The sequence below is a fragment of the Rattus norvegicus genome, chromosome 2 (genome assembly GCF_021556685.1).
Source record: "Rattus norvegicus strain SHRSP/BbbUtx chromosome 2, alternate assembly SHRSP_T2T, whole genome shotgun sequence".
Lineage (NCBI taxonomy): Eukaryota > Metazoa > Chordata > Mammalia > Rodentia > Muridae > Rattus > Rattus norvegicus.
Window position 1 is genome coordinate 60,371,448 of NC_141535.1, and position 23,886 is coordinate 60,395,333.

Genomic DNA, 23,886 nt, shown 5'->3' on the forward strand with positions numbered 1-23,886 from the left:
CAATAGTAGGCTTAGGAGGAGCATACCCCCTCTTTTGTCTCTTGGTTTACAGAACCTGAACTATTCACTCTTTGGATCTTTACCAGATGAACGTTGGCATTCTATCCTGATCCATAGCTGTGGTGTACCAGCTGCGGAAAACTGGAGTCACACTTGCCTGAGGTATGATCATTTCTTTCTGGTCCACTTCAGGATCTCCTTTAACATCTTCATGCATCGATGGTGCCTTACTACTTTTTTCTCCATCATTAAATGCCTGAATAGCCTCTTGGACAAGAGTATCAATAGAAAGTACTTGAATAGGGATGTCTAAAGTACAAAAGACAACTTGTAAATATCTGGCCCCCCAGGAACGGATACCATTGTCTCTAAAGTTCCCCTTCAACATGGTATCACTGCTCTCCACAGAGCAGTGCCTCTTCGGTTAAGCTACTTTTTCTCGTAATAAAAGTTCCATTACATGAAATAAATCATTTTAGCTAGATTATAGGGTACAACACAGTGACACTAAGCCAAGGGACCATCATGATTCCATCCTCCAGGAAAGTTATCTTACCTCTTTAAAAGTAAATCCCCACCTATGACACAGGCACTCCTATCCCCTATTCGTGCTGCCAGAAAACATGAATCATTTTCTATCTGCATAGTTTGTCTATTTTGAGATACTCCACCTAAGCTAGATGATGTACTATACCGCCTTCTGCGTCTTGTTTGCATTACCTAACATAATTTTGACAAGATTGAACATATCCCAATTCCCCCCCGACTCCCGTTTCCTGTATTTGGAAGATCAGTCACATGATTCTACCACCTAAAAGTTTGATGAAAACCACTCTCTAAATAAAGCCTCCGGTTTGACTTTTATAGAGATAGACATTTGTAGCCAGAATGAATATAAACTAATAAGGAAAAGAGAAGTAAAGGCAACTTACCATTTTGAAGAGCCTTGAGGATTGTAGTTTTTCCACTGAGTGTCTTCCCCAGTAAACAACCCTTCACAGCAAATGAAGGTAATTCAGTGTCTGCAACTTCTTTCTCAGACGGATACGAGTTTTCAATTAATCTCAGAAGCACATGACCCAGTATGTTATTGTTGGAGGGTGGTGAACTGTTTGCCATGTCCTCTGGTAAGGCCCACTCTCCAGTCATGTTCTGCAAGAGATAACAGCCAAACAAAACACGCAAGAATGTCTTCGAAAAGCAGAATTGAAGTATAAATGGCAATTAAATACTAAAAGAGAGGTGGTCAGAGGAGCTGTGAGGAGGAGAGGGAGGGAAAACTGTGATTGGCATGTATTTTATTTATTTTCAATAAAAGTACAAAAGAGGTAAATCCAGTGTGTAGCAAACAGAATGTAACTAGTATTGTAATTAATTATATTACAGAAAATCAATAACAATTCTACTTTCATATTATAGAATATTAAATGGAATTCTTACATAAAACATTAGTTTTAGAAATAGGTACTTTGAAATAACTGAAAAATTAATCTAATTTATATTATGGCATTTTAGTTAACTTAAAACACCTTTATTGAAATTAACACAGGAGGCACATAAGTTTAATATTAAAATGAGAATAAATGTAATTTTAAAACAATTGCAAGAAAATAAACGGGAGTAAATTATAGATGAAAAGTAGAAATTAAATTAGAAAGTAAATCTATGAGGTAACATTTATTAATAAATCTCTGAACCATGAATTATGGAAGTCTACTTGCTAATGACTTTGGACAAAGGTGCGGATGAAGATTTGTCCATGTCATAAATCAATGGAAGGACAGTAGCATCATGCTTGAAGCTGCCTTGAATATTATTAATTACTATGTACAATAAAACTTGACATTAGAGCCAGTAATGGTTCAGTAGATATATTTTCTTTTTTATTTAATTAAATTATTTTATTTATTTACATTCCAAATATTACCCCCACTTCTCCATCCTCCCTGCTCTGAGTGCTTCACCCCTTTCCTGTTTCCCTTGCTTTTGAGAGGGTGCTCCTTCACTCACCCACCCACCCACACCTCCCAGCACTCCCCTGAGGAATCAAGTTTCTACAGGATTAGGGGCATCCTCTCCCACTGAGGCCAGACAAGGCAGTCCTCTGCTACTTATGTGACGGGAGCCACTGACCAGACTCTGTATGCTCTGTGGTTGGTGGCTTAGTCTCTGAGAGGTCTGAGGAGTCTGGGTTAGTTGATATTGTTGTTCTCCCTATGGGGTTGTAATTCCCTCTGCTCCTTCAATTTTTTCCCCAATTCTTCCATAGGTGTCCCTGTCCTTAGTCCAATGGTTGGCTATAAGTATCTGCATTTGTCTCAGTCAGCTGCTGGTAGAGCCTCTCAGAGGACAGACATGCTAGGCTCCTGTCTGCAAACACAGTATGGCGTCGGGAATAGTGTCAGGGTTTGGTGCCTGTGCATGGGAAGGACACTAAGTTGGGCCAGTTACTGGGTGGCCTTTCCTTCAGTCTCTGCTCCATTTTTGTCCCTGCATTTCCTTTAGACAGGAACAATTCTGGATCAAGAATTTTGAAGATGGGTGGGGTCCCCATGGCTCAACTGGGAGCCATGTCTATCTACAGGAGGTGGTCTCTTCATATCCCATCTCCCCACTGTTGGCCATTTTGGCTAATGTTCTCCCCATTGAACCCTGGAAGCCTCTCATATCACACATCTCTGGGACTTCCTAAAAGTCTTCCCCAGCCCCATCCCCCATATTTTCATTCATTCTCCTGACCCTCTGTGCTTCTCTCCTGTTGTCCCCCACCCATACCTGATTTTGCCCCTCCCCTCCCCCTCCTATCTCTCACCCAGGTTCTTCCCTCCTTCTGCCTCCCATGATTATTTTCTTCCCCACACTTGGAATTTCTTTCTTGTTAAGCTTCATAGAGTCTGTGAGTTGCATCATGGGTATTCTGTAGTTTTGGGCTAATATCGACTTATCAGTGAGCACACACCATGGATGTCCTTTTGGGTCTGGGTTAACTCACCCAAGATAATATTTTCTAGTTCCATCCATTGCCTGCAAAATTCATGATGTTCTAGTTTTTAATAGCTGAATAATATTCTGAATAGTACTTCTGTATCCATTCAGCTGAGGAACATGTGGGTTGTTTCCAGCTTCTGGCTATTACAAATAAAACTGCTATGAACATAGTGGAGCATGTGTCCTTGTGGTATGGTGGAGTATCTTTTGGGTATAGACCAAAAAGTGGCATAACCAGGTAGAATTATTTCCAATTTCGCCATCCCTCTAAACCATTTCTTAGCATTTTTAAATAAGAAAAAGTATATTGACCATTTATTGCTTTATCTTACTTAGATCATTTGGCAATACTTCTAAAACATTATGCCATGAATAATCAAACATTTTCAATATTCTTGACTCTCCTTTTAAAAGTACTTTTAGTAGACTGTGTCTGACAAGAAAACAAGTTGTTATGTTTGGTAAGTGCTATGGGACAGGTTCATATCAGAGTCTGGTGCAAAAATTCCTCATATAACAATACTGGAGATAATGAACAATTTTTATTTTTGAAGCAAAGTATTACTTGGGATTTTCTTTAAAAATTCAAAGAAATAAGTCTATAATTAAAATTAAAATTTTCTTTTATTCATTTCTCTATAAACCTTATTATACTTTTAAAAGTATTTTTCTTTTAGGACTGGGGATGTAGCTCAAAAATACAGCATTTGCCTAGTATGTGTGAGGTCCTAAGTTCAATTCCAAGCAACATAGACAAAAATTTATTAAAAAGAATAATTTTGTCTTAATTTAATAGCTTTGGCTTTGCTAGTCCAGTGCATAATTGTCTACCCTGCTAGAAGTTAAGTGATTCATGACTGTTCATATTTTGCATCCTGAATGATTACTTGCTTCTGCTTTCAGTCACTGGACTTGCTATTTCTCACAAGTAGAGAAATGATAATGATTTTGCATAAAGTAGCCAATCAGCAAGTACCCAAATTAAAAACAAACAAACAAACAAAAAAAACCCAACAAGAACAAAGTCTTGAATGTGACAGGTGCCAAGGTTCTGATCATTTTTGAGCTGTGCGGTCTTTCAATCTTCACTAAAGGGAACAGTATCCCATGATATCTCGGGTTCCCATAATGATTTTTTTTTATATCTTTGATAACCTCTACCTTGAAGCACAATTTAGTCTTTGTAAAGTTGTTGTGTCATGTGTAGTAGAGGACTGCCTTATCTGGCCTCAGAGGAAGAGGATGCATGGAATTCTGTAGAGACTTGATGTTGCAGGTTGGGGGGGGGGTGCCCGGTGGCAGCTGGTCTATCTTATGGGTGAATAGGAAGTGGGATGGAGTAAGAACTCTGTGAAGGGTGACATGGAGGGGAGGCAACACTTGGGACTAAATATATAAAATAATTAATTAATAAAAATGATAAAAAAGACTACTAGTTGCCTACAAAAAATTGTGAGAATCAAGTAAAGTAGTAATACTGAGTACAAGCCAACGTGACCACTAATGACAAACATTTAAGGAGCTACCAGGTACTGCTCTAAGCATTTAACAGCACCACACATCTCCAAAGACAAACCGCCATCAGCTTTGCCTCAGTAGGAAAGTATGCTTCTTCACACTGGGGTCAGGACAAAGCCCTTCTACATCATAGAGTTAGTTACAGATTATGGCCAAACACAATGGAACAGAACATTGCTGTAAAGAGAACAGAATGTTCTGGCTGGGAAAAGAACAGAACTCTGGCCTATGGAGATAAACAGGCAGCAACTGGGAGGAGCACTCTGGACAGGACCACAGAAGGACAGCTTCTTACAAACACCAAGGAAAGAGGAACAAGGGCATGAGTGAAAAGGAGATCAGAAAAACTGAAAGGGGGAAATTGTGACTAAAGCTGAAAACTTTAGCTGCAAGTGACTTAAAGAGCTAAGGAAGGGCCAGGATCTTATAGCAGATGTTTACATGTTTGTTATTTATGTAGACATGACTAAAATAATTATGCCATTAGATATATAATTCACGCCTTCAGACATCACTATAAATGTACACATTGGGCTATAGGTCTCAAGATGCTAATGCTTGCAGTGGGGCAGACTAGGTAAGTATCACTTGCTACAAACCATTGTCTTAAGAGGGTGTGTTCTACGTTATTATATTTGAATTATGTAAGCTACCAAACACATATGGTGATTACTTACAATGTCTTTACTTAATGGTCGGTATTTTTGTAGTGTCTGTGTAAACAGAATAAGTAGTTCTGAATTGTATGTGCAGAATCGGGAGCCATCTCTTCCTGTCAATTCACCTCTACTCAAAAACAGAGATCATAAAACTGTAACAGAGTGAACAACGGCTTCTCTTGGTGAAAAGACATTAAACAATTTAGTGGCCTATACTAACTTTCCAGACTGAGTCTCTGGGCCCAGACTGTGCCTATTCTGTTCTGATTACGTAGATCTACCACTTAGCTGCTCCTCCTGAGTTCAAAGTCCTCATGTGCCTCTTTCAGTTTATTGTAGAATTAAAATGATTTACCCAGACTTCTCTTCCTAGCCATTTTCAGTCAGCTAGAATCTTTAGACTTCCTGTTGGCTGGTGCTTTTAAATTCTTGGACTTTTATGAGTCACTGTAAGCAAATGGCATTGATTTCCTGAGCTGAGGTTCATACTTCAAGAACCAGAAATTGATCTATTTCCTGTAGATTTCCTCCTTGACTGTAATGTGCCCATGATTCCTGGATGCTGCTTCTGAGGTAGCATGCTTTCTCAGCAGATTATTTATCTTCTTTTATAATAATCATAACCTAAAATGATGATATTTTTATTCTTAAATTTATTATTATTATTCTTTGAAACTCTGTAAAATTGCAACCGAGATAGATGGTCCCTATTAACACCTTTTCATGGACACATGGCTTATATATAGTTGGATAAACAGAATCTAGGTCTTGGGAGATGTTCAGTATGAGTCCCTACCATCTTGAATTGATTGTAGTGTACCATTCCATAAATCAGCAATGTTGAGTTACACGGACATACTTATTAGTGGCCAATGTGCTTTCTGTGGGTTAGTCAGAGTCAAAGTTCCACAGTATCCAGTTTTTGTCTTCACAGATAACTAAGACTTATCAGCATTGTATGGCCTGAGGTAGCTCAGGTAGACCCAGTCTAGAATGTTCTTGGTAATTTAGAATTCAGGTTACAGAGGAAACAATAAAAGACATGGAAAAAATCTCTTTCCTCCAAAAAAAGAATCAGCTTTTTTTCCCCCAGTGGATACAACATATGTCCTGTTTTCCACATATGTCAGTCAGTTTCCTTAGATATTATTGGAATGTAGTGTTTTAAAATTATTTAATAACATTTATATTATCTTCTATAGTGGCCAAAGACATAAAACAGAATCTTCCAATAGATATAATTCAAGAAGTCTCATAAATATTAATGTTGTAAAAAAACAGTATTATGTTCCATTCAGAACATAGCCAATGCATGGCAACTCCACTGCAGGAAAACTGTTACACTGCTCTCATTCTGCAGTTACATCAGACGACTTCTTAACAAACTAATATGAAGAAGTGAGGAAAAGTTGAGTCTGTGATTTCTGAAATACAGCTTAAGCTTGTATGAGTAGTTTAAGAGGTGAATGGAAACATAGTGGTCCTCAAATTTCAGGAGAGCTTGTTTTTATGTTGAGCATGATGACTCATATTAAAGCTATCATGTTCCATGACGGACAGCAGAGTAGTAAGCTCAAGGCATGAATAAAGATGGGAAGAATGCTAGAAATCATGAATTCAGAATCCAAGTTCTAGAAAGGCTAGTGTTGGGCAGTTACAGTGAAAAACTGTGACTTTGGGCAAGAACAGTGCATATTTACAGTGTTGTATCTTTATGATCTGTATGTGTACACAGATACAAAATCAAGAGACCTGGCAAGAGTGCTGCAGCTGTGATCCCAGTACATGGGAGGCTGAGGCAAGATGACTATTTCCAATTTGTGTACAATCTGGGATACATAATAGCAGCTTCTTAAAAACAAACAAACAAACAACAAACAAAAAGGGAAAGAAAAGCATACATGGAAATTAGATTTCTAAGGCAGTTAAAGGGTTTTTGAGCCTTTGCCCTTACATCTCTTGATTTTAGTTTTTTGAACTCTCCAAAAACTCCTGGGGTTGCTTAGCTCCATTTGCAATATAAACAGTGTTACTACACATCTTATGAGATTGTAGCTTTCACAAATTTTCATCAGAACCCTTCTTGAAAGGGCATTCTATTTTGTGACTCGGTATACATTTAGTATAGATAAGGCAGAGAAACAAAACCCTAGTTAATGAGATGCTCATATGTACTACTTGTTATATATTATTATTTCCTACAGTATTGTATTGATTTTTTATATTTATCTAATTTTGTTCTGTTTCTACATATTTGGACAATAAATAATTGAGAGTAGATGAATATAGTATACTCTCTAGATATTGAGTGTTAACCAATTAGTAATATTGCTCATATGTAACCTGAGTTAAATGAGTTAACATTAAATTTTAGTAATTTGATGATGTGACAAGATGGTTTAAATCTTAAAATAAGACAGACAGATGTAATAGAGCACCCAACCTATGAGCAAGCTCAGAAAGTGTTGGGGTTTTTATAAGCATAAACTAGCAAGGATCTCAACAATATTAATAAAAATAGTTAATGTAATAACAACCTCTTAAAGAAACAGATTACTGGAAAACTTCTCGAAATGATAAACAAATTCAGCAATGTGACAGATAAAAAAAATCAACTTGAACAATCCAATAGCTTTTTTATATGACACCAACAAACATACAGAGAAAGAGAATCATGGACATAATTTCATTCACAATAGCCTGAAAGAGAATAAAATACCTAGACATAAATCTAACCAAGCTAATAAAGGACATCTACAATAAAAATTTAAACCTCTGAAGAAAAAAGCTAAGGACTCCAGAAAATGAAAGATATAATCACAGGTCAATAGAATTAACACCGTGGAAATATCCTACCAAAACCAAAATACCCTACTGAAATCCCAATCAAAATACTTATTTTATTCACAGGAAACCAAAAATGTATCCTAAAATTATTATAGAACTACAAAAGAGTCTAGATAGCAAAAACAATCCTGAGCAAAAAGAACAATGCTGGAGGTATTGAGTCATGGTAATAAACCAATATGACATTCACACAAAAGTGGACATGAAGAACAATGGGATAAAAAAAGAGTCATACATGAACACATGTGGCTTCAGGCACTTAATATTTGACAAAGATGTCAAAATGTATAATGGAAAGCAGAAAGCATAGTCAACAAAATGCTGTAGGGAAAATTAAATTGCCACATGGAGAAGAATGAAATTTGACTCATATCTATTGCCTTGCACAAAAACTAACTCCAGATGGATTAAAGAGACCTTAACCTGAAACACCAGCAATGCTAAAACAAAAGGTGTAGGAGAAAACTCCCTAAATACAGCTCCATTAGCTCAAGAATCGAGACCAACAATTGACAAATGGTACTGCATGAAATGAACACACTTCACTGCAGCTAAGGGAAAAAAAAATCAGCCGGGGTAAGAGGGAGCACATAGAATGGGAAAGAGTCTTTTCCAGTTATATATCTGACAGAGGACTAATATCCAGAATGTATGAAAAACTCAAAAAAACCAAAACTTAAAAAAAAAATCCTTCCAAAATTTGGCCTGACACTGGAATGTAGAGTACTCAAAAGAAGAAAAAAGTGTTTGGGAGAGGGAAGACAAGAAATACCTCTAAAGGATTCATCATTCCTTGCAATTAGGGGAATGCAAATCAAATCAACTTGGAGATTTTATCTTACCCCTGTCAGACTAGGAAAGATTAAGGGAACAATTAGCACCAAATGCTGGAACGGGATAGAGAAGGGCTCCTTGACTATTGGTGATTGCAAACTGATACAACCATTGTGGAAACTGGTATGGAGAATTCTCAAAAAGTTAAAAGTAAACCTAGTATATGATGCAGCTACACCAGTCCTCAGGAGATATGCTCAAAGGACTTAGCACCCTGCTCCACAGATACTCCCTTGGCCCTCTTCATTGCTGCTCTAGACACAGTAGCTAGGAGATGGAAAGAATAAAAGCCCTACAGTTGACAAATGGGTAAGAGAAACGTGGTAATATACACTATGGAATACTGCTCAGCTGTAAAGAAATCGTGACTGTTTCAGATAAGTGGATGGAAGTAGAAAAGATCATATTAACTGAAGTAATTCAGACCCAGAATGACAAATGTTGTATGCTCTCTTTTACTGCAGGTCCTAGAACCAAGCTTCAGATGTGAGTGTGGAACCTGCAGGAAAAACAGAAAGCAGAACAGCAAAGTGGGACAATTGCCAGGATGGGCGAGTTAGAGAGCAATAAATGGGGGATTAGCAGGGTACAAGTGATCTGATCAGGGACATGTGGAAAAGGGGAATCCTTAGGAAGGAAGGTGGATACAGAAAAGGGGATGAGGATATCACAGAACAGCAGAGTACAAGTAATCTAATGGGGAAATAAAAAATGGCTCTTAGGAAACATAAATATGGGAGAAGGTGGTAAAATAACATCAAGGGCATCTAAAAAAGCTGCAAATAATCATATTATAGCTATTTACCAAAAAAAAACAAAATAAAAAATTATACCATCCACATAACTCCATATATAACTATAAATACTTTTAGTGAATCTTTCTCATCTGGGCTGACAGTCCTCTCTCAAAGAGATAAAGACTATCTAATAAAACCCCCAATAGATGAGAAGCCTTCTTTTGAATTATTCGTCAGGACTGTCCAAGAGACTTCCCAAACGTCTAGCCTATTTCTGTTGCTCTTTGTTATCCACCTTAGGTGTATTGCCAAAGGCACCATGTAATTCATAAACAGGGTCCAAAGACCGCTGAGCTAGAATTAATCCAAAATTCCCCTCCCTGGGGAATCATGCTACTAGAAGTTATGCAAGCTTCCAAAACTATCAAATGTTTTCCCAACTATGATAACTACAAGCAACGTCAATGACCAGCAAGTTAGGATAACCCTAAGGGTACAGTCATGGCACTCATACCTTGGTGATACCCAACAGCTCTCTAATTGAACCTACAACCTACTCAACACGAGGGGGACCAAGCCTGGTATTGGAAACCTAGCTAACTACTCAGTGTTAGTAATGTCATGGATATTGGAGGAGAACCTCCAACCACTAGTTTACTCAACCAGTACAATACCCAACCACAACCTAAAATATTTGTCCTTATACTCACAGACAAGTAGAGTCTTCATGTCTCATGAAGGTAATTTCTCTTTATATTAGATGGAAACCATTACAGAAAACTACAACTAATCAAAACGCAGCTGTGGAGCCCCATTCAAATGGATATATTCACAAAAGACTCCCACACGTAAGGCTCAGAAAACACTGCACAAGAGAGGTATGAAAGATTGTAAGAGACAGAGGATCACAGAGTTTGCTCTGAAATTGGGACTCCTAGGAAGGTCAGAAACTACATGTATAGAGTCTCACCTGACTGCCTAAATGTGCCCCAAACAAAAACGACACGAATGAACATGCCAAACCCAAAGAAGAAAATCCAATGGGGCCACAACTCCATACCAAGATGTGTAGGCAACCAAGGGGAAGTCTGGGAATGGGAAAAGTGGCCTTTCCCAGGGAAGAGTACATCAATTGGCTGTTGTGTTCCAAATGGTCAGCTTAGGAAACAGACAGGGAGCATTCATTTCGTGGACTGTAAAATGTATACTTATCAATATAGACAAATACACATGTATGAATGAAATAATGAGAGAGGGGAGAGAGAGATAGAGAAAGAGAATTTGAAGAGTCGGGAATGTTGCAATTCAATTGTAATCTCGAAAAATTTAAAAAGTTGCACTTAAAGGGCATTTAGGCACCCTAAAGAAGTGAATGTTACAAAAGGAGTCCACCCAAAGGAAGTACTAAGTAAACAGAGGTACAAAGGAAAAGGAGGCACTAAAAACGGAGGTACTAAGTAAAAGGAGGTACAAGGTAAAAGGAAGTACTAAATAAACGGAGGTACTAAGTAAATAAACACAGGTACTAAGCAAAAGAGATACTAAGTAAAAGGAAGTACTAAATAAAAGGAAGTACTAAGTAAAAGGAGGCACTAAGTGGTGTAAAAGCAGTTCAAAGCTGTTACCATAGAATGCCAATGATTAGCTCCAGAGACAGAAAAGGAATCCCAGGAAAGTATGGGTATTGTTTACGTGACTGGTTGTTGAGTAGCACTAAGTGATTGCAAATGAATATTGCAACACTTTCACAGAAAATTGTCTGTCGTGAGTGATTTGAATGTTTGTAAGCTCCAGGTTGGAATTTAATTACCAGTGCAATATTATTATGACCATTCTAGGGATGTTCTAGGAGGTGAACAAGCTAATTCACACTCATGAGGCACATGCTTCAGTAAAGTGCTTAAGAATCCGATCTCTGCCATGTGCTGTCAGGCTAGAGCACCTGGGTCTTGGAATTTCTCACTTCCTCAACTACAATAAAGATTCACTTTTTGTAAATTAAAAAAACAAAAGATATAGAATGTGGTTTTAAGAAATCATCTCCATTAAACTAAAGAATTGGATTGTAATGGCAGCAAACAAACAAACAGACAAATAACACATTTCTTTTAAAATGGTAATGAATGAGAAATAATGTATAAATGGAAGAATTTCTATGTGGCCAGGTTAATTGGACTCCTATCCTGGAATTTCCCTTAGGCCTCCTGAACTGGTTTAAAGAATGTACCAATGACTGCGATTTTCACTTTCTTTTTTTTTTCTTTTATTACACTCTGATTTATTTTTATAACAAAATTATTATTGTCTCATACAACGAAATTTCAATTTTTTTATGTTCTTTAACTTTTTTCTTATTTATTTATTTATTTTTATTTTTATTTTTTATTAACTTGAGTATTTCTTATATACATTTCGAGTGTTATTCCCTTTCCCGGTTTCTGGGCAAACATCCCCCTAATCCCTCCCCCTCACCTTCTTTATGGGTGTTCCCCTCCCCATCCACCCCCATTGCCACCCTCCCCCCAACAGTCTAGTTCACTGGGGGTTCAGTCTTGGCAGGACCCAGGGCTTCCCCTTCCACTGGTGCTCTTACTAGGATATGCATTGCTACCTATGAGGTCAGAGTCCAGGGTCAGTCCATGTATAGTCTTTAGGTAGTGGCTTAGTCCCTGGAAGCTCTGGTTGCTTGGCATTGTTGTACATATGGGGTCTCGAGCCCCTTCAAGCTCTTCCAGTTCTTTCTCTGATTCCTTCAACGGGGGTCCTATTCTCAGTTCAGTGATTTGCTGCTGGTATTCGCCTCTGTATTTGCTGAATTCTGGCTGTGTCTCTCAGGAGCGATCTACATGCGGCTCCTGTCGGCCTGCACTTCTTTGCTTCATCCAGCTTGTCTAATTGGATGGCTGTATATGTATGGGCCACATGTGGGGCAGGCTCTGAATGGGTGTTCCTTCTGTGTCTGTTTTAATCTTTGCCTCTCTATTCCCTGCCAAGGGTATTCTTGTTCCGCTTTTAAAGAAGGAGTGAAGCATTCACACTTTGATCATCTGTCTTGAGTTTCATGTGTTCTAGGCATCTAGGGTAATTCAAGCATTTGGGCTAATAGCCACTTATCAATGAGTGCATACCATGTGTGTTTTTCTGTGATTGGGTTACCTCACTCAGGATGGTATTTTCCAGTTCCAACCATTTGCCTACGAATTTCATAAAGTTATTGTTTTTGATAGCTGAGTAATATTCCATTGTGTAGATGTACCACATTTTCTGTATCCATTCCTCTGTTGAAGGGCATCTGGGTTCTATCCAGCTTCTGGCTATTATAAATAAGGCTGCGATGAACATAGTGGAGCACGTGTCTTTTTTATATGTTGGGGCATCTTTTGGGTATATGCCCAAGAGAGGTATAGCTGGATCCTCAGGCAGTTCAATGTCCAATTTTCTGACGAACCTCCAGACTGATTTCCAGAATGGTTGTACCAGTCTGCAATCCCATCAACAATGGAGGAGTGTTCCTCTTTCTCCACATCCTTGCCAGCATCTGCTGTCACCTGAGTTTTTGATCTTAGCCCTTCTCACTGGTGTGAGGTGAAATCTCAGGGTTGTTTTGATTTGCATTTCCCTTATGACTAAAGATGTTGAACACTTCTTTAGGTGTTTCTCAGCCATTTGGCATTCCTCAGCTGTGAATTCTTTGTTTAGCTCTGAACCCCATTTTTAATAGGGTTATTTGTCTCCCTGAGGTCTAACTTCTTGAGTTCTTTGTATATTTTGGATATAAGGCCTCTATCTGTTGTAGGATTGGTAAAGATCTTTTCCAAATCTGTTGGTTGCCGTTTTGTCCTAACCACAGTGTCCTTTGCCTTACAGAAGCTTTGCAGTTTTATGAGATCCCATTTGTCGATTCTTGATGGTGTTTTGTTCAGGAAATTTTTTCCAGTGCCCATGTGTTCCAGATGCTTCCCTAGTTTTTCTTCTATTAGTTTGAGTGTATCTGGTTTGATGTGGAGGTCCTTGATCCACTTGGACTTAAGCTTTGTACAGGGTGATAAGCATGGATCGATCTGCATTCTTCTACATGTTGACCTCCAGTTGAACCAGCACCATTTGCTGAAAATGCTATCTTTTTTCCATTTAATGGTTTTGGCTCCTTTGTCAAAAATCAAGTGACCATAGGTGTGTGGGTTCATTTCTGGGTCTTCAATTCTGTTCTATTGGTCTATCTGTCTGTCTCTGTACCAATACCATGCAGTTTTTATCACTATTGCTCTGTAATACTGCTTGAGTTCAGGGATAGTGATTCCCCCTGAAGTCCTTTTATTGTTGAGGATAGTTTTAGCTATCCTGGGTTTTTTGTTATTCCAGATGAATTTGCAAATTGTTCTGTCTAACTCTTTGAAGAATTGGATTGGTATTTTGATGGGGATTGCATTGAATCTGTAGATTGCTTTTGGTAAAATGGCCATTTTTACTATATTAATCCTGCCAATCCATGAGCATGGGAGATCTTTCCATCTTCTGAGGTCTTCTTCAATTTCTTTCCTCAGTGTCTTGAAGTTCTTATTGTACAGATCTTTTACTTGCTTGGTTAAAGTCACACCGAGGTACTTTATATTATTTGGGTCTATTATGAAGGGTGTCGTTTCCCTAATTTCTTTCTCGGCTTGTTTCTCTTTTGTGTAGTTCTACCCTACTTGCTTTGACCACTGGCAAACTGCAAAGGCCCTGTCTCCATCTTACCTCTCTTCTTCCTGTTTTGGGTCTTTTTCACCATTGTGAATGCACAACTCATGTGAACACACAATTGATCTTGGTCACAGACCTCCTGGCTCATCCTCTGGCAAGGTCTGGCCTTTCGAGGACGTTAAATAGAATAGAAGTACATCTCTTGTTTCTTGCTGCTGTGACTTGGAAGTTCTAGTTATTGTGACATTCTAGAATAATAATTATTATAGTTATTCTAGACTAACTAGAATATTCTAGCCAGTATTCTAGCTATTACATGTGGGAAATTTGGCTTTCAGGGGGAAAAGCTGTGTTGCCCAGGAAAAGTAAGGCAGGAATTCAGCATTTAGTTCCTCTTTGGTTTTATAATCTCTCTCCATTCTTTCTCTACTTCAACTTTTCCAAAGTTCTGAGGGGCGCTTCCTTGATTTGTGTTTTATAACTCAAGTTCATGCTAATACCACAGGATTCTTAGGAAAAGCAAAAATGGTGGTTATGTGTCATGCCTAACTGCTCATTCAGTTCATGTGAGCTGACGTCTCCCCAAGGCTCCTGGAACTCTGTATGGGAATGGTTTGATAGCCAGGTTTCAATGGAAAAGACTGGTGATGTGGGTCCTGTGTTTGAGAAAAGCTCTGGATTGGAGGTTTTAGAACAGTTCTAAACAGTAAATTTACTCAGGGAAAGGAGTCTGGCAGTTTTGATAAGTCATTAGACTTCCAATCAAGTCTGGGTATGGTTTAGGTATCTCCCAGACAGTCTAGCCTTCAGATTTCAGAGAAGCCATGGGATGAGAGTGTCTATATTTTACTTGCTCTGGCAGGATAGGTGTGCCTGCAGGGTAAAGGTTGTACCTACTTCCAGGAAACACTGTCTGAGCCCAATAGCCATCACAGAAAAGCACAAGTTGACTCCATTTCACTTGCTATATGCAATCTCAGGGTGAGTTGAATGGTGATTTTGATAGAAGCAGGATTCTAGGTACCTAGTGCCTTGTCATTCGACCTATTCCATTATTCTGATTGATCAGAAAATGTAATGAAGTTCTGATTGAAGACTGCTATTTCTCAGTCATCCAATGATTTGTGTCCTAACCATTGCTTCTGTCAATCTTTCATTGAAACAGTCATGTTTGACACTAGCCTACACAAAATCCAGTTCTATCTATGATGTACTTATTTCTTTAAGGAATCTTAGTTTAGCATGGCCAATTTCCCAGTATTTAACACAGATCACTGTGAAGACCGTAGGTTCACCCTTGAGGGAACCTAGTAACTTACTGAGCAAACTAGTCACTTTATCTTACAGCACCTGAAGCTAAAAGAAGTTCAGCAGCTGTAAGCTGTATGAGATTTTTACTTCTGAAATCTAAGACAGAGACCTTTTTAGATTCGACAGTTACTATCAGTGGACTACAGGTCTGATTACAAGGGGTGGCTAAACAGTCTGTAAGAGACCCTTTCTCTTGAATACTCAATACTGCTGAGTGAAATTCAGTAAAAACACTGTGCAGGCTGTGGGTAAGGGCTTGCCCTATCCAGATTCTACACTGAAGGAGTAGCTTAGTCACCACAAAACTTCAGATTCCTATCGTGTTTCTTTCCTTTGCTTTGTAAGCTACTCTGCCCCTTCCAAGACCTTAATTTGGAACCCTGAGAATTATAGCAGCCCAGTGCTTTCAGGAAGCATAACATCCTGAAAAAAATGACAAAAGACTTTGATGTTCCTGAATTTCTCCTGACACCTATGCGTCCTTGGAAGAGGATCATGTTGGACTTCATATCATTTCTCCCAAAACAATTTTAGTGGTTATGACCACCCTAATTCAAAACAACAAAAGAAAACTTAAAGTCAACAGGGAGGTGACAGTTCAGCTAAGAGCTGCTGTAGTTATGATTCCATAGCAGCTGCTATTGTGTCCAGTAGGCTTACAGAAGACAAGGTCTGTCATTTAGTCATGGGTTGGAGAGAGACTCAAGGAGCTCTGTCTCTACCTAATGAACTATATGGTAGTGGAGATTCTGGGGGACAGTAGTCACTGTCTTCAGATGTTCACCTGCTGGTCAGATCACCAGGCTCCAATGGACAGTTCCAAACTCATTGTCATACAGAAGGCCCTTGAGAAACGTGGTGGGTCACAAAAGCAAAGCAGAGCAAAGCAAACTAAATCAAACAACATGCATTGAAGAATGGCACTTGAATGGCATTTAAGAATGAAGCTTGAGAGATATAGTAGTTGACATGCATTATAAACATGTATGAAATTGTCCATAAACACAATAAAAAGAAAAGCTTTGGCGAGCAGGCATATTTCTTTCAACACCAAACTTTTCCTAGCACTTCAGTATTCTGACAGCTGATTGTGACTCTTGTTAATAACCCAAGGAAACATTTAATTTTATCAGGTGCCGACGTGCTTCTTCAAGGCTATAATGATTCGGGGCAGGCAGAATATTTATAGAAGAGTGTCCTTAGGTGACATCTGAACTCTTTTTTGTGGTAGCAACTACTTACTCTGTCTACTCTAAAGCAACCCTTACCATCTCCTATCTGATAACATGGAGGCATATTTTCAGAGCCTTCTAAAATTATGCAGCAAATTCTCTACATTAATATTTAAGATTAATTAAAAACCACCGCCATCATTTAAAAGTCCACTGAGACTTCTTTCTTTTGAAATAAATCGACCATAAAGAATACCGAGAGCAGGAGAAATAGTCTTCCCGAGAGATGAACTCCCCAGTTGATTATCCAATAGTAAGTGGTCATCCCTAAATTCATATACATACAAGGAATATTAGGTGTATATAACTATATAGAATAGTCATAAAGGAGGGCCCTATCTATATGAGAAGAATGAGGCCAGATTTCTTTTGCTTTCTAACTTAACAATGCATTAAAAAATGGTGGCCATCTGGAGTCCAGAAATGGAACTTTCACTACAGACCTAAATTGCTCAGTAACTTTAATGTAGACTTCAGGGCTCTGGAACTTTTAAAAATAAACATCTGTCATTTAATCCACCTAGTGTATGGACTTCCACTATGAAACCTGCATCGAATGAAAGAAATGATGAATCTACATGACCCTAGCATCCATTGACTAAACTCCCTGGGCTTGGTACCCTGTGAGTCAGGCCACATGAAGGGTATAAGCCTAAGTGATATCTTGCCTAAAAAGAAATGGATTGTAGAAAGTATGAAGGTTGGTTCAGATGTGCTGGGAAGTCAGGGAGGAAGGTAAAAATCCATGCTGGAAAAGCTCATTCACTCTCATCAGTTCAGTCTATTGAGTATCTAATCAATACCACACAGTGGGATGTGGAGGACAAACAGAATGATGGCTGGAATCTACAAGTAAAAACACTCAGGCTGTTTAGGACAATAATTCCATTTCTCACTTTGTTCCTCATTCCCATTATCTGTGAAAAACTCCTGGTAAAGAGAACTATTACTATATGAATATATTTGAAGATTAAGCACATTACGAAGCCTAGTCCATGAGTAGTCATAAGCAACTACCATAAGCTCAAATGATCATAAATCAAAACATTTTGTCATTAAAAGTAAAAATAACTGTGACTGAAAAGCCATTACTAAAAAGTTGAAGTAAGATGATGTGCTAAAGAGGAAATAGCTTTCTTTCAAATGATACAAAATCCAACTACTGCAGGGACAGAAAAAAAATGTTATACAGAGGCTTAGAAAAGCGTGACTCAAGAAAATTACAGCTAGTAACTCATTAAATTAATACAAACACCAAATTTTAGCCTATCACTCTTTCGTATGGGGACTGACTATAAATCATAATAAGGGAAGCTGAAGTTTCTTATGGAAAATATTAAGTTTTGCATATCATTCATGAACATCACACTGTATCTTTTATATTATCACTGTATTTAGAATTTCTATTATCATGTAAATCCTATTGAAATGTGTTATTAAAGTATATTGTTTAGGGAATAAAGACAGGATGAAATGGTCTTTATGTGAATCATCATTTGTTGGTTCACAGAAAGTGACTGGCTGACTCTGTGGATGCAGAATCCAAGGATGTAGAAACTGTACTAAATTCACTCAGTAAGCCACTGTGGTAGGATGTGTATGTAAAAATAGACTGCTGGGGAAGAAATAAAGGAAGAGCATAAGGAAGAGAACTTTCCCAATAGGAACCAGAGTCTGGGCATGATTTGAGATTTGGGAAGGTCACAAAGTCACCGTGAGGAATCACAGACCTGTTATCTGTTTTTGTATATCAGTACAAATGCTGGAAAGGTTGGAAGAACCTGGCTGAGCAGCTCCCTGTGTCTATTAGTAGCTCTTAAGTACCTCTTCCACACTCTTAGTTAAATAAGTCATTATCACTACCCAATGAAAACTTCCTGGGAACCCACTAGGGATGACTAGTCCATGATGATGTTCCTTCTTTGGAGATGAAGATTTCTAGAAACATTCATTGCCAGCACTACTTTACATGTAGCCATTTTGGAAATAGAGCATGAAGGATGGGAAGATACCTAGGACAGTATACATTCTTACAGACCTGAGCTCAAATGTGGATGTTGTCAGTTTTTTAGAGAAAGAAGGCACAGACATCGGTCAAGTATGTCAAGAATGCAAATACTTTTGAAGATCTGCATTTACTTCTAGAAAAAGAAATCTTGAGTAAATTTAGCAATAACAAATATGGGCTTTTTCAGCGTCAATATTCATAAAGAAAATTAATCTGAAAAAAATCCTTGTTGGTTTTTTGTGTGGTTTAGGTATCCGCATAACTGTGGATTCATTGAATGAATCAGTTAGTGTTCTTTCTATTTTCATTTTGTGGAATAGTTTATGAAGTATTGGTATTAGGTTTTTTGGAAGATTTTATAGAATTCTGCACTAAAACCACCTGGCCCTGGCTTTTTGGTTGTGAGACTTTTAATGACTGCTTCTATTTCCTTAGGGGTTATGGACTGTTTAGATGGTTTATCTGATCCTGATTTAACTTTGGTATGTGGTATCTGTCTAGAAAGTCATCCAGTTCATATAGATTTTCCAGTTTTGTTGAGTATAGACTTTTATAGTAGGATCTGAAAAGTTTTTGAATTTCTTTAGCTTCTGTTATATCTTCCTTTTAATTTCTGATTTTATTAATTTGGATACTATCTCTGTGCCCTTTAGTTAGTTTGGCTGAGGGTTTATCTATCTTGTTGATTTACTCAAAGAACCAGCATTTGGTTTGGTTGATTCTTTGTACTGTTCCCTTTGGTTCTAACTGGCTAATTTCAACCCTGAGTTTGACTATTTCCTGCCCTCTATTGCTCTTAGATTTGTTTGCTTCTTTCTGTACTAGAGCTTTCAGGTGTGCTGTTAAGTTGGTAGCATAGGATCTCTGGGGGAGATGATCTACAACCTCAAGCTGTACTATAGAGCAATAGTGATTAAAAAACCCACATGGTATTTGGTACAGAGGTAGGCATGTAGATCAATGAAAAAGAATTGAAGAACCAGAAATAAACCCATGCAACTATGGTCATTTGATCTTTGACAAAGAAGTCAAAACCATACAGTGGGGGGAAGAAAGCATTTTCAACAAATGGTGCTGCTTTAATTCGAGGTAATCATGTAGAAGAATGCAAATCGGTCCATATTTATCTTTCTGTAAAAGGATCAAGTTGATCTGGATCAAGGACCTATATATAAAACAAAATATGATGAATCTAATAGAAGAAAATTGGGAAAGAGCCTTGAACACATTGGCATGAGTGAAAATTTTCTGAATAGAACATTGATAGCTCAGACTCTAAGAACAACAATTGTCAAATGAGAGCTCATGAAATTGCAAAGCTTCTGTAAGGCAAAGGACACTGTCAATAAGACAAAATGGCAACCATCAGATAGGGAAAAGATCTTTACCAACCCTACATCCGATAGAGGGCTAATGTCCAATATATATAAAGAACTCAAGAAGTTAGAGTATAGAGAACCAAATAACTAATTACCAAACGGGGTACAAAGCTCAACAGAATTCTCAACTGAGGAATCTTGAATGGCTGAGAAGCACCTAAAAATGTTCAACATCCTTAGACATCAGAGAAATGAAAATCAAAACAATCCTGAGATTTCATCTTACATCAATCAGAATGGCTAAGATCAAAAACTCAGGCAATAGCACATGCTGATGAAAATGTGGAGAAAGAGAAACACTCCATTGCTGGTGGAATTTCAAGCTGGTACAACTACTTTGGAAATCAATCTGGTGGTTCCTCAGAAAATTTGGAATAGCTCTGTCTGAAGACCCAGCTATACCACTACTGGGCATATACTCAAAAGATACTCCAACATATCACAAAGATATGAGCTCCACTACGTTCATAACAGCCTTATTTATAATAGCCAGAAGCTGGAAACAACCCAGATGACCCTCAACAGAAGAATGGATACCGAAAATGTGGTACTTTTACACAATGGAATACTACTCAGCTATTAAAAAAGATGACTGTGAATTCTGCAGACAAATGGATAGAACTAGAAAATATCATCCTGAGTGAGGTAACCCAAACCCAAAAAGACATACATGGTATGTCCTCACTGATAAGTGGATATTAGCCCCAAAGCTCAGCATATCCCACTATACAACTCACAGACCATATGAAGCTTAACAAGAAGAAAGGCCAAAGTGTGGATGCTTCAATCCCAATTTGAAGGGGGAACAAAATAACCACAGGAGGCAGAGTGAAGGAGGGGCATGGCTGGTGGAGGGGAGGGGGAAAGGGAAGAGCATATCGGGTATGTGAAAAAACTGGAGAAAAGTCCAGAGGGCCAGGAAAATGAATAGAATTATGTAGTGGGGGGAGGGGAACCCAGTAGAAAATCCCAGATGCCATGGATGGGAGATGCTCCCAGGACCTAATGGGGAATGACATTAGCCTAAATACACAATGGCATGGAGATAGAACCTTAAGAGACCACCTCCAGTAGAGAGACATGGCTCCCAGTTGAGGGATGGGGCCATCTACCCATCTCAGAATCTATAACCTAGAATTGTTACTGTCTAAGGGAAACACAAGGACAAAAAGTGGAGCAGTGACTGAAGGAAAGGCCATCCAGAGACTGACCCACCTTGAGACCCATCCTATCTGCAGACACCAAACCCCAATACTACTGCTGATGCCATGAAGTGCTTCCAGATAGGAGCCTGGTATAGTTGTCCTCTGAGAGGCTCTGCCAGCAACAGTGCCAACCATTGCACTGAGCCCAGGACCACAATGGAAGAATTAAGGGAAGAATGGAAGGTTCAGAAGGGGATTGCAACCCCATATGAAGAACAACCATATTAACTAAACAGACCTCAGAGCTCCCAGGGACTAAACCACCAACCCAAGAGTACATGTGGATGGGTCCATAACTCCTCCTACATATATAGCAGAGGCTTGCCTTATCTGTCATCAGTGGGAGTGGGAGGGGAGGCACTTAGTCCTGTGGAGGCTTGTTGCCCCAAGGAAGGGGGATGCTAAAGGGCTGAGGTTGGAGTGGGTGGGTGAGCACATTCTTAGAAGCAAAGGGGAAGAGGGGTGGGTAGGGGGTTTGCAAAGGGAAGACTGGGAAGGGGGACAACATTTAAATGTTATTAAATTAAATAAGTAATAAAAAAGAACAAAGGAAAAAAAGAACAAAGCATATTCATAAGGAAATTGTAGGGAAACTTTTATTTCTAAAAACAACAACAACAAAACAAAAATAAACAAACAACAACAAAACAAAACAAAACAAAACCAACAAAACAAAACCAGCCAAGATGCTGCACAAAATGAACTGCACTGGGCTGACAGACAGTAACAAACCTCTAACAAGAGTCGACAATTTCCTGCAAAAGAAGTATGTATGCCATGGGCCTCAGGATGTGGGCAAGACAAATGTGTTCCTGTGGTAATCATTTCCCAAACAAAAAAAATAGTTAGACACACAGAGGTATGCTCAGTTGTGGCCTGCCTCCTCTCCTGATTTATGAGAAAAAGAAGAGTAAACTAAACGGTTTCAAGGAACAACCGGGGAACAAATACTGAATTAAGAATCAGCTAACGCTGTCAGATGGTTTGGCATTAATTGGATATCAATGATTTCTTCATTGATGATGGAAGAAATACCTTAATGTAGTTTGATATTTATCAAAAACATCTTTTCTCATGAGACATTACAATATATATATATATATGGTAAATATATATATATATATACATATATATATATAAACACACACACATATTGCAGGCAATATTCCACAGCAACAGTAAATAAAATCTATATGTAGTTCTTAAGTTTTTAGTCAGGCCAAAAATAACTAATAATCCTATGGAGGATATAAATACATTGCCATTCAATTAGAATAAGGTGTACATTTAGTCCTCATAGTTGTATACTGTTTTCTTAACCTTTTACTGCAGTCATAAGTTCCTTTAATATCTACACAACAGTGCTGTTTCGTCCACTGCCCTGGTCATTGTCATGAATTCATTTTATGTGTCCATCCTCATAATACCTGTCTATCAACTATTCAATGATTGTCAGTGATCCGCTAATCCCCCTTCATTCATTCCTGGTTTTGTCTTGTATATGCTAACCTAGAGGCCAGCGATACTTGTAACCATAAACATTCTTATTCTTCATTCCATGGCTGTACCTTTTTACCTGGAATTTGCATTCAAGACCTGTTGCTTTTGTATCTTCATTTCTAAGGGTGAAATGGAGGCAACGGGGTAAGAAGGGTATGTGTTACTTAAATCTAATGCACACTCCATTGGAATGCATGTTTAAAATTTACCATCTTAAGTGAGCTTAATAAAAGATGAAATAAGATAAGTATCATTGTCGTTGTCATCACCATCACCATCATCATCATCATCATCATCATCATCATCATCATCATCTTTACTTCATAAATTGAGGTACCAAATGTCTCCAGTGCTTAGGGATTAGAGACCAGAGGTCTACAGTTAGTAGTGAATAATATCCACTGTTTAATCCCAAAGGTTTCTGGACAGGTAAATGGCATTTCTATTTCCTTGAAACATTAATGATTTCTTTGTTCTGGGAACCTCTGAACTCTTAATACGAAATATATCATAAATTGTTACAAGCCATATGTATCATATACTTATATCAAATTATCACACTGATTTAATAAACATGTATAATTTAAATATAAAATAACTTTAAACTGAAAAGGTATATAGAATATGCAATTTGCACCCAATATTCTTATTATCTTAATAAATTATTATATGAATTTATGCCACTCTAAACCATAACCTATGTTAACCTATGAAACAATATACAATTGAGGTAAGTTACTTTGAAAATGATACTTTAACAATTGTTTTTGAAACAAAGGTAGACAACTCATGAAAGAAAAATTCTAGTGAAGCATTCTTCTGACACCTGCTTGCTCAATGTAGCGCACTTAATTACTTTTAGATTGTTCTAATATTACCGTGAGCAACAGATAATAGTAGTGAATACTCAAAGCAGGTAATACTTAGTCATATACATGAATTAACACAAGAGAAAATGTAAATGTAAAATGTCTATTTTCATTAA

At 38.1% G+C, this 23,886-nt stretch overlaps 1 protein-coding gene and 1 long non-coding RNA gene across 8 annotated transcripts in view; one reads left to right on the forward strand and one right to left on the reverse strand.

Moving 5' to 3' along the window:
* Positions 1-23,886, reverse strand: part of Spef2 (sperm flagellar and cilia associated 2) — a 182,471-nt gene that overhangs the window by 109,406 nt on the left and 49,179 nt on the right. For all 4 annotated transcript variants that reach the window (XM_087632807.1, NM_022620.2, XM_087632806.1 and 1 more), the window contains 2 exon segments: positions 933-1,152; positions 158-309 (listed from right to left, as the gene is read on the reverse strand). In XM_087632807.1, coding sequence (XP_087488933.1) covers positions 158-309; positions 933-1,152 — 372 coding nt within the window.
* LOC120100738 (uncharacterized) overlaps positions 4,712-23,886 on the forward strand; it is a 41,082-nt gene continuing 21,907 nt past the window's right edge. For 2 of the 4 annotated variants that reach the window (XR_015671175.1, XR_015671174.1), the window contains exon 1: positions 4,712-5,083. This is a non-coding gene — a long non-coding RNA (uncharacterized LOC120100738). The remainder of the gene's footprint in view (positions 5,084-23,886) is intronic. The other 2 variants (XR_015671173.1, XR_015671176.1) reach the window with 2 other exon arrangements.